General features: G+C 53.0%; 4 protein-coding genes across 4 annotated transcripts; 1 reads left to right on the forward strand and 3 right to left on the reverse strand.

Moving 5' to 3' along the window:
* Positions 1–142: 142 nt before the first annotated feature.
* On the reverse strand, positions 143–2148 carry P170DRAFT_443162 (putative MFS sugar transporter; the record flags this gene model as incomplete). The annotated part of the gene is made up of 7 exons (XM_024850512.1): positions 143–174; positions 310–671; positions 740–834; positions 890–1081; positions 1139–1548; positions 1598–1687; positions 1755–2148. The coding sequence occupies 7 exons, from the start codon at positions 2146–2148 to the stop codon at positions 143–145; spliced, it is 1575 nt and encodes a 524-aa protein (XP_024710650.1).
* Positions 2149–2292: 144 nt separating this feature from the next.
* P170DRAFT_399418 (beta-mannosidase mndA) lies at positions 2293–5453 on the reverse strand (the record flags this gene model as incomplete). The annotated part of the gene is made up of 4 exons (XM_024846280.1): positions 2293–4757; positions 4814–5040; positions 5100–5180; positions 5308–5453. The coding sequence occupies 4 exons, from the start codon at positions 5451–5453 to the stop codon at positions 2461–2463; spliced, it is 2751 nt and encodes a 916-aa protein (XP_024710651.1). The 3' UTR covers positions 2293–2460.
* A 920-nt stretch (positions 5454–6373) lies between these two features.
* On the forward strand, positions 6374–8186 carry P170DRAFT_432888 (thiamine pyrophosphate-dependent dehydrogenase E1 component subunit alpha). Its single transcript, XM_024848362.1, has 5 exons — positions 6374–6535; positions 6617–6804; positions 6858–6919; positions 6978–7187; positions 7251–8186. Exons 1-5 carry the CDS (start codon positions 6432–6434, stop codon positions 8016–8018), a joined length of 1332 nt encoding a protein of 443 aa, XP_024710652.1. The 5' UTR covers positions 6374–6431; the 3' UTR covers positions 8019–8186.
* Positions 8187–8258: 72 nt separating this feature from the next.
* Positions 8259–14706, reverse strand: P170DRAFT_375041 (CCR4-NOT core ubiquitin-protein ligase subunit MOT2). Its single transcript, XM_024845305.1, has 6 exons — positions 14373–14706; positions 14237–14303; positions 14020–14135; positions 13572–13940; positions 11711–13512; positions 8259–10720 (listed from the first exon to the last, which is right to left on the reverse strand). Exons 1-6 carry the CDS (start codon positions 14423–14425, stop codon positions 8472–8474), a joined length of 4656 nt encoding a protein of 1551 aa, XP_024710653.1. The 5' UTR covers positions 14426–14706; the 3' UTR covers positions 8259–8471.
* Between the last annotated feature and the right edge of the window lie 143 nt (positions 14707–14849).

Raw genomic sequence — 14849 nt, forward strand, 5'->3', positions numbered from 1 at the left:
CTGACCTCAGTATGCCACAAAGCGCCTAGAAAGCATTATGTTGTTATGTAGCATACTGTACTATAGATGGATAAATATTGAGACTACTAGCGATGAGATATCATGGAATTCAGAACTGGATACCATTGATTTATGATAGACCTCATCTAGTAGATTCACTCTGATCAGTCTCGTCTTAGACTTCTGTTCACACCGTCATCAAATTATATGGAAGCTGACCATTAGCCCCGGACATTCTATGCCCGTGGTATAGCAAAACTCGTATAGTCTACCCCAAGACCACGCCAGATTTACTGAGCTCCTCCTCACCAGAAGTGATAATACTGGTGTCGTGCTCCCCAAGAACACTGCCATACTGCTGATAGGCTCGTTCCATGTTCCAAGAAAACGGGCTAGACGTTGAAAACAAGGCTTCAATGGACTCTAACGACCGGTTGCGGGTCTCCGGATAAAAGAGGTAGACCGTTGGAATCCAAAGCAGATTGAGACCAGCGAGCAGGAAGTAACTCCGGCTCTGAAGACTTTCCAGCATGACCGGGTTGATCAGGGTCGTCATGCCAACCCCAAGGGCCCAGCCCGTGATGCCAAATCCATTACCTTGGGCACGCATTTCCGAGGGAAATATCTCAGTCGGCAAGAGAAAGGCCACTGTTCCCCATGTTGCAGCATATCTGCATTTCCGTTACCACCAATGCGCCGGAGGGTAACAAGACTAGCAAGAATTGGAGGTTTCACTCACCCTAGGTTGAATAGAAATAGCATTGAAACAGCCGCCGGGGCGTACTCAGCTGCTTTACTAGAATTCTGAAGGGAAGCTTCATATATTGACCCAGCCTGGACATACTATCAACAAGCGAACACGAGGCTTGAACGGCGCAGGAACTCTTACAATCAGTTCAACAGAGAATAAAATAGCGGAACCAAGCATCAAACAGCGTCGACGGCCCAGGCGGTCGACAATATGCGCGCTGATGATGGTGCCGATTACACCAATAGTGTTCAGGCCGCCAGCGAGACCGTTTTGTGTGATTTCACTATAGCCGGCCTGACCAAGAAGAGTAGGAGAGTAGGCCGTGATAGCCTAATACGATGCGTTAGCTCACTTTCCAGTTGAGTTTACATAGACAGGATTGACTACCGTGATACCAGTCCAAGATGCCATGATTTGAAGCAAAATGCATAGCCAGGCACGCCGACCTAAATTGGCTCCCGGCTTGCCACCCCTGCCAATGAGGATTTTAACAAACTGAATGGGAGAGCTAGGTTTACTGCTTTGCGAAGCAGCCAAGATTTCGTGATACTCCTGCTGAATCGCCTCGAGAGTTGTCCTGCGACCTCGGATCAGCACTAACAATTCTCTAGCTTCCTCATTGCGTCCAACCGATGCGAGGTATCGGGGGCTATCCGGCAAAATCTTGACAAAAAGAGCAATGAACAAGGTCGGAATGCACTGAAATGCAAGTAAAAAGCGCCACCTCAAGTCCGAGTACCCTCCATGGATAAACGCAAGGCCAAATGACAGCCAGTACGCGATGGAGATCCCTAGATCTGTGGCTTATCAGCGTTGATCCAGAGACCAGAAGCAATTAATGCTTACAGTTGGCAATGAAGACATAGCCTAAAAAGCTGCCTCGATGGTCTGCAGAAGAAGTCTCCGAAACCAGCACTGGGGTTATTCCAGTCAATGCTAGAGAGAAGCGAGTCAGCGTCCAGCCAGACTTCTATACGGTTTAGACAAAATTTGAAAAACATACCACCTGTGCCAACCCCGGTGATAACGCGCGCAACCAACATGAAGTCTGAGCTGGTGATGCCCGCCTGTAAAGCGCCTCCCACGAGAGCGAACAGCGAGCCGATGAAAAGCCCGTTGACCCGGCCGATGCGGTCTGCCAACCAGCCACCTGCAAAGCAACCGAATATGCATCCCAGATAATACACGCTGACGAGGCCACCCTGGTGTGTCGTATCCGTAATAGTTCCATCGGCAGTTCCGATTCCTACTCGCGTCACGTATTTTGGCGCCGAATTGACACCTCCCATCACCCCTTGGTCATATCCTTCGAAGAAGATGGAGACAAGGGAGAAGGCGTGAATCGCGAAATTGAGTTGTCGCGACGAGAGTCGCTGCCAGAAATTGGTGAAACCCATATTGACGACCTTCAAAGAATTGGATTCAGTGCTCAGGAGAATTGCAATTGCAGGGCCGAAGAACAGTTTGTTACACAATCCTACCGACCCCTTGCATATGCCTGCATAGAATTAAGCCATATTTGGCAGTCAGGGAAATAGCTTGTATTCCTCAAAACAATTTAAGAGCAAAGATCTGAGAAGAGAACCTCTGATAACAAATGGTAGTGGATAGCTGGACTTTGGTGCAAACATGTACCCGATCAACCACCACCGAATAGACAATCTGAACAGGAATAAACATAAGAGCAAAAATGATACCTTGGCTTCTGTTCAATCTTGAAGCGTCTGATTCCAAAGACTCTGCACGGTAACATCATCCCTCCAATCGTCACTACCACTCTCCACCTGGACCACAAACTCGATCTCTTTCTTCTGCCCCGGAGCCAGCACGAATGCGTTCTCGGTGAAATATCCTACCAAGCCGGCCGGATAATCCAACCAAGTATACAAGGATACTCCGGACGTAGCCTGGACCGTGAAAGTCCCGGACACCGCATCGTGTGAAAGCTCAAGGCCCGGATCCACTAGTTTCAGATCCTTCGGGATCACCGGGGTGAAGTGATTCTCATGGGTAAGACTCGAGCTTTCCTTCATATTAGGGAGATGTCCATTGGACTCAAGAGAAATGAGAAGGATCGAGTCCTGTGGATCTGCTAGATTGAGACTGCTTATATCGGTGCTATAGATCCTAGTCGCGTTGAGAGACCCCACATTGAACGGAATCGAGGTTGGTGAGCCAGCATTCTGAGGAATACCGTTACCCCGGAGGTTAAGCCAAGTGAGACGAACAGTACCGGTGACCGGTTCCCACAAATCAGAGATGACGTAGATGTCCAGAGCACCCGAAGTGGTGTTCCAGAACGGGGAGACGATGATCGGCTTGTATATGTCCCTTGCCACATAATGGAGGACCTTCCAGCGTCCGTCGTACTCAATCCCGGCCCACGTCGGTGCCTGCCAGATGTCCTCAAGCTGCCAGTACAGGGTACCGAGCTGCCGTTCAGGCATACCGCTGCCACGACGATAGAACTGGATCTGGCTCTTGTCCATGTCCGCCTGAAATAGCTGGGTGGCGTGGCACCAGGCGCTGAAGTTCGCGACGGGGTCCCGTTTGTTGGGGACGGGGTAGTAGCGTTCCACAGCCATGGTCAGTTCACCCATTCCGATGGACGAGTTACGGAAGTTGCTCGTGTTTCTGTCAGAAGGGGGGTAGTGGTGGTTCCGAAGCATCACCACGCTACTGTTGAAGTGCAGGTCGGACGGGTCGAGAGCCTGTTTCCAGGTTTGAAGACTAGGCATACTGTGATGTCCGAACTCAACTGCGAACCGGCCCACGGGGTAGGCCGAGAAGTTGAATGCAATGCGACTATCGTAGCTGTAGTATTCCGTATCGCCGTAGTAATGCCCAAAAGTGGTGTTATTGTATCGTTCCACCATGGGGATGGACGCAGATAAGTCGATATCGAGATAGCCATTTGTCGCGCTGCTGGGGATGTATGAGATGGAGCGACTATTCTCATAAACCAGCGGCATTATGAGATTGATGTACAGCGCCTCGTACTCTCCGACATACCGCGGATGTTCCTTCGGATTTGTAAAGTTAACCAGAAGAAGTATGAACCCTTCGATCTCATTCCCGCCGGACCATAAAGCCAAGGATGGATGATGATTCACGCGTCGAACGTTGTATGCCACTTCACCCGCAACGTTATCGAGAAACTCTTGATGAACAGGATATACGGCATCGCTGAATTGAAATTCACTCCAGAGAAGTAGTCCCCTTTCATCAGCCAGATCGTACATGAAGTCAGGAAGGTAGCTGCCGGATGACCAAATCCGGAGCATGTTCTGGTTTGCCTCAATGGCAGCATCAAACAGCCGGGCCATTTTATCTTCCGTGACTCGGGGCCAAAAAGCATCAGGGGGAATTAAATTGGAGCCTTTGACATAGAACTCATGGCCGTTTACCTCGAAATGCCAGTTGCCACCTGGTGCGATGCCTTGAGAAATCTGATCCTCGGTGATGCTGCGCTGGTTGAGGAAAATGGTGCGAAATCCAACTCGCTTTGTAATGCAGGCAATAGATTGTGACTGTTTACCACCATAGATGGTGATAGAGAGCTGGTATAAAGGCTGTGACCCAAGACCATGGGGCCACCATAGCTTTGGCTGCACGCCATCCAATACTGTGACGCCAGTAATGGAGCCCTCGGAGACGGTGACGTTGCAAAGGGCTTCTGATGTGAGAACCAAGCCCGTCTCGGCCTCTGTAATCTCAATCGACATTGACGGGCCAGGAGGAATAGAACCCAAGAAATCAATGCTAGCATTCACCACCCAGGGCTGGTTCTGGTCAGGTGGCATATGATTGATCTGACCCTTCCGACAGATATCCAGGTCCGTGTTCAAGACATATATTCTCTCCGGGCTGTTGAATTGCACCAGGTAGGCAGGCTTCCAGGGACCAGCCGGGGCAAATCCCGGACCCCAATCCCATCCGAAGTCTGACTGCTCTTTGCGCATGTACCATCGATTGGGAAGTTCAAAATTGAATGACAAGGGCAACTCTATCGAAGATAATTGATCAGTGCCGTGCTCAACTGAGAAGGGCACGAGGGCGTACCTATCCAGTCGTAACCTTCAGCAATCTTGTCCACAATTGCCGGCGCGCTGCCAAAATTAAGACTTAGGACTGGGGTATCCGTGCAATTCCGTAAAATATCGGAGACATCGAAGTAGTACTGGCGGAATTGGTTGTCCGTGGATGCTACCTGTTTCCCACAAAGCAAAACCGTGGTATAGGTGTCTAGACCATCAAACACGAGCCATGTAGACTCAGCCCCTTCATTTCTGGACAACGTTAGATATTTGACCTCCCAAGCAAGGAGTTTGGGGACAGGGAAAAATACAAGCCATCTATAGGTCCACTAGTATATGTCCAATTGGAGTCGCCAACCCAACGTTGTTCGAACTCATTCAGACGATAGTAGCTTTCGAATTCGGTCAGTAAAGCACTTTCTTAGATTTCGATTTCCAAAGAGAAAAGTGTTATGCGTACGGATCCTCTATCCTAAGAATGAGTTTCATTTTCCAAGAACATGAAAAGATCAAGATCACCCACCAATTACCCCAGCCTTCAGCAAGTCCAAGTGAACATGCGATGGCAGATATCCAGGAACAGTCTGATTCAAAGCTGGACTACTAATAGTCCACTTCTCATCACTCAGGGGGACTATGATCTGTGCATGTATAGCAGACAGCATCCATGCCAGAAATAACAGTAATGGTCCCATTTTTTCAAGCCTGTTGTGAAAAGAGAGTGTGTGAAGGAATGTGGTGTGTAGCCAAACGCAAGCTATGAAGCGAGTTGAAGAACGCTGACCAGAACAAACTAAATAATTGCCTTATAGATCACAGTGGATCAACTGTGAGCCTTCTATCCGGCAAGTTCCTCATCCGAGGCAAGCAATGATATATTCACTCTCAGGCAGCTAGCGTAATGTAACCTGCCGGTTCTGAGAAGGCAGGGTGGGCATCAAACAGGGCAGTGAACTCAATGTTTCCTCGAGACTGTCACTTAACAGTGCAATGGGATGTTATGATTGGCGAAACGCGTGAAAAGACGCCATCTTTACCAAAGCAGATAAGATGGTGGCGTTTGACGTCCCCGTGGAACTTCGCTACTGGAAGATTGGTTCTCATTTTGACTTCGAAAGCAGACGACCTACTTCATATTGATGGATATGATAGAGAGAGTTAACCTGAATGTAGCACCTTATGGTTGCTGGTCAAATCAGATGCAAGGAGATCCTGCAAGTCGGGCTGACTGTGACCTGCATGTCGGGCTGATTGCGACTCTACATAGCGGTGTGAGCGATGGGGGGACAAATGAATCCGATTGACTGCGCACCATAAAGTCCTGAAGGTTGCATGCAGCTGCCGGTTGACCCTTTGGAATCTGATGGAGGGAGGGATGAAGAGAGTCGGAATGATGGCAGTGGCGGGCTTCGTGGATGCCGTATACTTCGGGCGAACAGCCTAACCTCTTGCGGCTAGCTCCTCTCCACGTGAACCTCGGAGATGAGCCGCTGAGTCAGCACGGCTATTGGCGGGATCGGCATGACGTGGGACGCCGAGGCCAACCGTCTCCTCCGCATTCCCCGGACTTGCCCTTTATCGCCCTCCTCTCCCCTCTTCCTCTCGGGCTTCCTCGACAATTGCTCTCTGGGAACACTGGCACGATGTCTTTGAGTCTTCTGGGACGCTTTTCGCGGGGCCCCCGTGTCCTCTCCGCCGCTCCTCGACGATGGGGAAGTTCGGTTTCTCAGCGCCCTGGCTCGGACCGGTAAGCGGTTTTCGAACATGACATGAAGATAAACAATGGGGGATCGAGAAGTGAAACTGATCACGTTCTGCCTAATCCTAGGGTCCGATTCCCGGGTGCCGTCAACAGCAAATTCACGACCGAAATGGCCTTCCTCAATCCCTCCGAATCGTCCCATATCCCTACCTACCGGGTCATGGATTCCGACGGCGTGCTGGTTGATAAGGACCGGAAACCTCTCAATGCATCAAACGAGGAGATTCTCACATGGTACAAAAATATGCTGTCTGGTTGGTGGCACTTTGGTCTTCGTCTTGCTGGACCTGGCACTAATCTCCTCCAGTGAGCGTAATGGATGTGGTGATGTTCGAGGCCCAAAGACAAGGCCGAATAAGTTTTTACATGGTAGGCCAATCCCTAATTCTTGAACCACTATGGCTAATAGGTCAATTCATCGATACAGGTATCTGCCGGAGAGGAAGGTATCAGCGTGGGCTCCGCCGCAGCCTTAACCCCGGACGATGTAGTCTTTGCCCAGTACCGTGAAACTGGCGTGTTTCAACAGCGAGGATTCACACTCAAGGACTTCATGAGCCAACTATTCGCCAATTGCCACGACAACGGCCGTGGACGCAACATGCCAGTTCACTACGGATCGCATTATCCGCGCACAGTAAGTACTAAGACCCCAATTATATATAGCAAGAGGACAGACCAAGCTAATCGCCTTCACCAGCACACAATCTCCTCCCCACTTGCGACGCAAATTCCCCAGGCGTCTGGCGCAGCGTACTCTCTCAAACTGCAGGCCCTCCAGAACCCCGACACGCCACCCCGCATCGTGGCCTGCTACTTCGGCGAAGGAGCCGCTAGCGAAGGAGACTTCCACGCCGGGCTCAACATCGCAGCGACTCGCTCCTGCCCGGTAGTGTTCATCTGCCGAAACAACGGATATGCGATCTCCACGCCGACCCTCGAACAATACCGAGGCGACGGCATTGCCAGCCGCGGCATCGGATACGGCATCGACACGATTCGCGTCGACGGAAACGACATCTTCGCCGTGTACGAAGCCATGCGCGAAGCGCGCCGCATTGCGCTCTCAGACGGCGGAAAACCGGTACTGATCGAGGCCATGAGTTACCGCGTCTCGCACCACAGCACCAGCGACGACAGCTTTGCGTACCGGGCGCGCGTCGAAGTAGAGGACTGGAAACGACGGGACAACCCGATCATCCGGCTGCGGAAGTGGCTGGAGAACGAAGGGCTGTGGAACGAGGACATGGAGCGCGAGACGCGTGAGCAGTACCGCAAGAACGTCCTAAAGGAGTTTGGGGAGGCAGAGCGGGAGAAGAAGCCGCCGATTCGCGAGGCCTTCCACGGCGTCTATGAAGAAGTCACCGAGGAGGCTCAGGCCCAGATGAAGGAGCTGAAGCGCATTCTGGAAACATACCCGGAGGAATACGATCTGCGGGAGTATAAAGACGGGATTAACGGACTATAGAGGACACAATGAGATCGACGCTTCCAGTATATACATACTACACATACTACTACCCCTCTACCTAGGTTCTTAGTTACCATGCTTCTTTCTTCCCATAGCAAGGCATGAAGCGACAAGAACAGGGACAGCAACTTAATGGAAACCCTGTCCAACCATAAATGAGATGACGCTTACTATGTTTGACGCGTGTACGAAGGAAGTGTGATGGCCTGAGTAGCATAAAATGATAAAAGAAAAGCTCCTTAGGAGGTAATGTTCAATTGATGCCCCATAAACACCTTGCAGAATAAGTAGAATAAGCACTGGCTTCGTAACTATACACATACAACTAGAAGGAATGAAACCACGATAAGATACATGAATAAGAAAACAATGCGTGATGTACAAAGTTCATATCGTAAAAGAATACAGATCATCGGGGGAAGTATCCATGAGAGTCAACCTGAAAGCCGTTCAGTTGGATGCCAGAGCCTGCTGTGCAAGCTTCTTGTTGCGCTTGACCAACGCATTGAGTTTCTTGTCAATAGAGTCGAATTCCTTCCGCGATGTCTCCAATTCCTTTTGAGACTTGACGGCAAACGAGCGCAGTTCTTCGTCGGTCATGCCCACCACGTCGTCCAAATCCGGGAGACTGCCCACGACGACGCCCGCCGCCCCGAGCATATGCTTAGCCGTGGCCGCTGCAAACGATCGCACCGAGGTTGCCGTAGCGTTGACCAACTCTGCAGTATTGGCGATGGCCCAGTTGTGGCTGCGAGTGCTGTCCGCCTCCATGGCTGAAAGTACATTGGGCGGAGCAGGTGCGCCGGAAATGAGAGAGGACTCCGATACGGACAAGCCGGCTGTAGGCGACGCCGAGGTAAGACCAGCCGAAGTTTCATCCACCCAGCAGATATTGAAGTTCTCGGGCGTGGCGAAGAGCGCATCAAGGCCACCGCTGCGGTTGGTAAGATCGGGTTCGGTGACTAGCTCGGCAGGGTATTCCTGGAAAGGATCGCTTTCGGTGGCAGAGTTCTTCTCAAGTTCCAGGTAGCGATCCTCCTCCTCACGGGACAAGTGGCGCAAAACACAGCCGCGGGGGGTGATGAGGCATCGATATTTCAGCAGGCTGGAATCAGCGTTGAGACGAACGGGCTCACCGCGCAGCAGGGTTTTGCGATGCTCCTCGGTCAGCTCGAACGGATGCTTCAAAATGTCGTAGTCGTTGGCATGGCACTTCATGTCCACACGCTGGTTGAGGTGAGGCGGGTTGAAAAGAGGATGAGTATTGAGATCCAGTTTGCCCGACTTGTGCAGTTCGGCGAGCAACATGGGCAGAGGCAGCGTTCGTTCTGCGAAGAGCTCCTTAGGTGGAACGCCACTGGCCACGGAATCCTTGATCAATTGCTCCACTGTATTGTTCGAGCGCCACGCCTCGATCTTCGGGGTGGGAGGTTCCTTCACTTCCACGGGGCTAGGCTTCTGGTCCTTCTCCTTTTCTTTAGACTTGCTCTTCTTGGACTCGGTCTTTTGATCAAGCTTGTCACCGCTGTCATTTCGACTAGGGGCGGCAAGTTTGGCAGTGTCATTGGCGCTCTCAGGCACCGGGGATGGAGTCTCCGTCTGGCTGGTGGGGGCCTTCTTGGTCTTGCGTTTCCGTCCCATGATGGGTGCCTGTACTGGTTCCGCTGCCAACGCCGAGGCTTCTTCATGCTTCTTGGCCTCAGCCTCTTTAGCTTTCTGGCGGCGCTCTTTCTTGACCTGACTCTTGGTCATGGATCTGACCGGAGCGGAACCGATCCGAGACGAGGCAGGAGGAGAGTTGGCACGAGACACAGACGCAGAAGTATAGAGGTCCGCTTCTGATCCGAAGTCACCGGGGGAGTCAGGACGGCTGATGGAGGAAACGCTGGGCCTTCGGGAACGCGTCTTGGCCACGACCGGCTGTTGGGACGAGTGGGAGGGTGTTGCAGAAACAGGAGGGGGAGTCTCTGCCTTCGGTGTGTCCACCACCCGCAGAACACGAGGCTGACGCGGGGCCGAGGAGTCAGAAAGGCGGGAGGCAGCAGTCAAAGGAGTGTTGGGACGAGAACCGATGGCAGATGGAGGCGCTGGGACCGGGCCGGACGATGCCTGATTCGAGGGTTCGACCTTGGACGAGGACGCTTCCGGAGGGTGAGATGTGCTCAGCGGCAGCTCCAGCTTCATGGGTTTGGCTTTCGAGGAGCCTTTGTCTTGGGTGGATGCTTCGGCCTTCTTGCCGGCCTTCTTCTCGGCCGCAACGGTCAAATCATCCTTGGGTTGCGAACGAGCTTTGCTAGCAGACTTCGGCACCGGCGAGCCCAGGGAGATTTCCGAGACGTTCTTCGTGCGGTGAGATGGAGGCGCAATCTCGGGCGTGTCCTTCAGATCGGGAGAGGCGGCACGGAACGCCGGGTCCTGGAGACTCTGGGACGGCGTCCCCAGCCGCGAGAGAGGGATGTTCAGCCCCGGGGGAAGGACGGACACCGACGAGGTCGGACTGGAGGGGTTCAATGGACTGTGGAAGAGACTGGAGGCCGGGTGAGAGTGAGGCAGAGGAAGTCCCGGCGGAAGGGAAGGAGTGCCGGCACGGGCGGAGCCCTGGGATTCACTCTGGATATGCGACCGCACCAGGAATCCAAAGCTGTCCACGGGGCGTTTGTCCTTGGAGGCTGCACCGAGAGGAGGGAATTCCTCGTCCACTAACGCAGGTTGGTTAGCCCGAGTGTCCTGTCAACGAATGATGGGTGACATGGAGGAAGTAGGACAACAGAACACAACGCGCGAGATGAAAACAGAATGACCAACGCAATCCCCGTGCCAGACACAAACAAGAGACAAAGAGGACCGGCGGATGGGATTCACCGTCCAGAAGAAACGAACAGAACACAAGATACGAAAGAAGGGCTGGCAGATTAATTACATCAAAGGGCCCCGGCCATGGGGCCAGACAGACACACCAGGGAGGACGTCTATATGAACAGTGGTTGTGAGAAATTGGTTTCAAGTAGACAAGCACCCGGCGTTGGGTTTATCCAAGCCAAGGGCAGGGAGGTTAACATACATAAAACCATGACCGTGCCGAATGGGCCACCAAGGTGCTGTAGTTCAAGCCAGCTTGGATGCAAAAAATGAAGAACATACATACGACCGCCACCGGAAGACACCGAGTGTCCACGGCATCATGCAATGGGGACGTCGCCCTCCAGTCCATGAAATGCGGACGAGGTCAAAGGGCATGGCAAACACAGCAAGAAAGAAAAAGGAGTGGAAAAGACATGGACAGAAAGAGATCAGGGAAAACACAGCACGGGTTCCATAATTTTCAACAACGCCAAAGGTACGCCAAAGCCCGAATAATCTTGTTCTTTTCAGAGCCGATTGCTTTAATGCTTCGTTGCAAAGTGGAAATAAGACGAGGGAAAGGAAACACGTCGCAAAAAGTTTGGGAAAAAAATCACATCCGAGAACGGAAGAAAACAAACTCATATCCTGCACCCATCTAGAGAAATATGATATCATGTCATGAAGGGTAGAAGGGGAATGCAAAAGAAGAGGTGGTCATTAAAAGGAGAAACAGAACAGAGATCGGGGAAGAAAGGGAAAGAGAGTAAGGGGATCGGGAGAAGAGGGAAGCAACAATCACCAGCGGTTGAACCCGCCTCCGTACATCATGGTGTGATTGTACCCACCTTGACCCTGACTCCCATACAATGCTTGCCCAGCAGCGGCATTCGCACCCACCTGGTGCATCCTCGCCTGCAGGATACTCGGGTCCGCAAGATCTACTACACCGCCTCCACCGGAGGAAGTGTTAGCGTGTCTGTGCTTCTTCCCCTTCTTCTTCTGCTTCTGTGACCCAGCCTCGGAGAGATTCCCCGCCTGAGAGCCATAGAAAGAGCTGAGAAGGCCATTGGCAGGAGTCAAGGGAGGGGGGGTCTGGTGTTGTTGGAGAAAAGGAAACATGAACTCACGCTTTGCGGCATCCTGCCCCTGTAGTCCACTGGGGTTCGTCCCACTGCGGCCTCGCAGCAGCTCGCGCATCAACTCCGGGTTGGCCTCCTGCTTTCCGACATTCCCGCCAAGTCCAAGGTTGGAACTGGTAAATCCGTGCCCTTGAGCAAACATTCCTCCGCCGCTGATGGGGGGTGTGCCGGCTGTCTTCAGTCCCGGGGGAGGGCCCTGAACGCCACTGGTGTAGAAGTTACCGCCGAGTCCATGTTGAGGACTGGGGGCCGCCAAGGGGTTGGGTGTCCCGGACTGCATCAAAGACGCCTGTTGGTTGAGCATGCGGACATTGGGGAGGTTCTTAGAACCGGCTTCGTTGGCGAAAGAGAATCGAGAATTCTGCCGGTTCTGCGCTTGCAAGGCATTGAACTGCGCCATCTGGCTTTGCAAGAGACCTTGCCGGACTTGAGCTTGATCAAAAGCGGCGGAACTAATCCCACTTTGCAGCGGGTCCACGATACCGGCCTGTTGATTGTTGGCGGACTTGAGAAGCATGAGCTGTTGCTGTTGCAAAGGAGTCAGGCTGCGGCCACCAAGGTTAAGCCCTTGGAACTGATGGCTTGCTGCGGAAACTGGCGAGCCAACGGTGGAGTTGTCGGTTGTGCCTTGTTGGGACGGAGGCTGAATCGCGCCGTGGGACTCACGACTGCCGCGACCTCTAACAGGATGAGGATCATCCGGCTCTCCACCGAGTTGCAAACTCCCACTTTCACGGCTCTCTTCTTCCACGGTGGCCGTCTGCAACAGCTCCTGCTCACGTTTGGCACGTTCCTTCTCGGCCCTCTCCCGCATGGCTCGGCGCTTCACACCCCCATAAGGATCGATAAACGACGGGTGGTTTTCAATAAGAGCGATCTCCTCCGCCGGTAGCCCAGCCGCGGAAAAGATGAATTTGAACTCCGGAGAGTTGACGGCCTTGATCAGATTGTCCAGCAAAGGGGTTTCGGGTTCCGACGGGGGCGGAGGTGCTTCGGGCGATTGAGGAGCTGACGGTACGTTGGGCAGTGACGGTGTTTGGCGACCGGGGGCGTTCACTGGTGGTTTGTCGGCACGCTTCGGCTCCTCGATGGCTGTCGCAACCGTGGCACTCGCCGGTCGAGGACTTTGTGACGGTTGACTGCCGGTCAAACTGGCGCGTCTCGTGCGGTTGATCGGAGCATCCTTGTTGGCCCAGCTCGCCGATGATGGTAAGGCAGACCCGTCAGGCGGACGGCTGCCGGCAGCATCATCCTTACTGGGTTGACGGCGCATCGGTTGTGAGAGCGGCTGAGCCGACGACCGGGTGACATGCGGAGGAACGGAATGAGTTGGACCGCTAGGGGCACCGTTCGAACGTTGGCTGGATAGAGTATTCATCGAAGAAAGGTCCTGCCGACTATAGCTGTCGCTGTCCTCGCCCGTTTCGTGTAGGAAGGTGCAGTTCCGGTTGTGGCATTGCTCATTACGCAGGAAGGAAGAACAGTATTTCGTTGTCCCGTATTGCGCCCTAGTTCCCAGTTAGTCAATTCCGCAGTGACCGATATGATTTGGTATAGGTGGACCTACCTGAGGACCCGATCGCCGTTCGCTGACCCGTCCACCGACATGATACAAGTCGCAGCGTCGGACTTCCTCGCGTAGGTCACGTAGACGCCGATACCCTGGTTGGGGTTACCGCCGGGCTTTGCCTTGCTGACCACGATCTTTTCGATGTCGCCATACTGGCCAAAGTACTCTCGTCCGCGGAGGGTTAGCAGAAGCTGGTTCTCGTCGCGTATTGTGGGGTTGAGGCCGATCACGTAGACCAGGTTCTTTTGCACAACCCTGACACCGGCCAGGTTCTTGCGGCTGGAGGCTTCGATCTCGCGCTTTTCCGCTTCTTTTTTCTTCGCGGCGGCAGCCTTTCGATGCTTCAACGCCAAGTCGGCCTTGAATCTAGTTTCGCGGGATGCGATGTTAGTGCCAAGAACCGGGTGAAAAGCCAACACCGCTGGGGTCTCGGAAAGGCACTTACTCGTCTGCGTCGGGGACCTTATATTGTATGGTACTGTCATCGTAAGGTCGTCTACAGTTCGGGCATCGACCTTCTTCGCTATGGGTTTTGATATTGTTATAGCAAAATTGACAGATCTGCCGGCCGAGGTTAGATTCTGCTGGTTTCGCGAACGGCAGGACGGTGGTGTGATCTAGGGCCGAGGGAGGGGAGGAGCGAAGGGATCAAAGCATCGTACCTGATACCCGCAGGGACACGGCTTGAAGTTCTTGTCCGACAGATCGAATTCCTCTATGCAAAGGGGGCTAGACACAAGTGAAGTTGTCAGCCCAACGGGTCCAGCACGGGTTAGCCCAAACGACAGCACAACGTACCAGAACTCATCGTCATCGTCGATGACGGAGTCTATCTGTTGGCGATTTGACATATTTGGCGAAAGGATATGAGATTATGAACCACTCAAAAGAAACGAAGTTGTGCGATCCAAGACGCAAGACCCATCAACCAGCCGGGGTGGAAGGGGGGAAAGAGAGAAAAGGACTAAAAAGACGTAATATTAAGAAACCGTAAAAAGAAAAGAATCTCGAGTCGGGGGGGAGGTAAGAGGAGAATTAGAGAACGAGATCCCAGTAATCGTAGATCAATGGACGTGGGGTAGGAGAGGAGGGACGAGGGGGTGACGAAGCAGTGCAGCAGAGCAGAGCGAAGAGACGAGATGGAGGCGAAGAGAAGAAGTGAAGCTTTGGTTGGGTTTGCGCGTGGTTTGCCGTGTTTGCACCCGCCCTTATGTCAGCGCGCACGTGAGGGTCACGGGGCCCGAGCCTTCGCCCGGAAAAGCTCCCTGCGAAAGC

This window comes from Aspergillus steynii (genome assembly GCF_002849105.1).
Source record: "Aspergillus steynii IBT 23096 chromosome Unknown P170scaffold_1, whole genome shotgun sequence".
Lineage (NCBI taxonomy): Eukaryota > Fungi > Ascomycota > Eurotiomycetes > Eurotiales > Aspergillaceae > Aspergillus > Aspergillus steynii.

Excerpts from the sequence above, each read along its gene's own strand:
- P170DRAFT_375041 (XM_024845305.1), bottom strand. The coding sequence starts at position 14,425 with ATGTCAAATCGCCAACAGATAGACTCCGTCATCGACGATGACGATGAG. Across the intron at positions 14,304-14,372 it reads GACGATGACGATGAGTTCTG|CCCCCTTTGCATAGAGGAAT; the intron begins GTACGTTGTGCT and ends ACTTGTGTCTAG. Across the intron at positions 13,941-14,019 it reads AAGGTCCCCGACGCAGACGA|ATTCAAGGCCGACTTGGCGT; the intron begins GTAAGTGCCTTT and ends CCGCGAAACTAG.
- P170DRAFT_432888 (XM_024848362.1), top strand. The coding sequence starts at position 6,432 with ATGTCTTTGAGTCTTCTGGGACGCTTTTCGCGGGGCCCCCGTGTCCTC. Across the intron at positions 6,536-6,616 it reads CAGCGCCCTGGCTCGGACCG|GGTCCGATTCCCGGGTGCCG; the intron begins GTAAGCGGTTTT and ends GCCTAATCCTAG. Across the intron at positions 6,805-6,857 it reads GTACAAAAATATGCTGTCTG|TGAGCGTAATGGATGTGGTG; the intron begins GTTGGTGGCACT and ends AATCTCCTCCAG.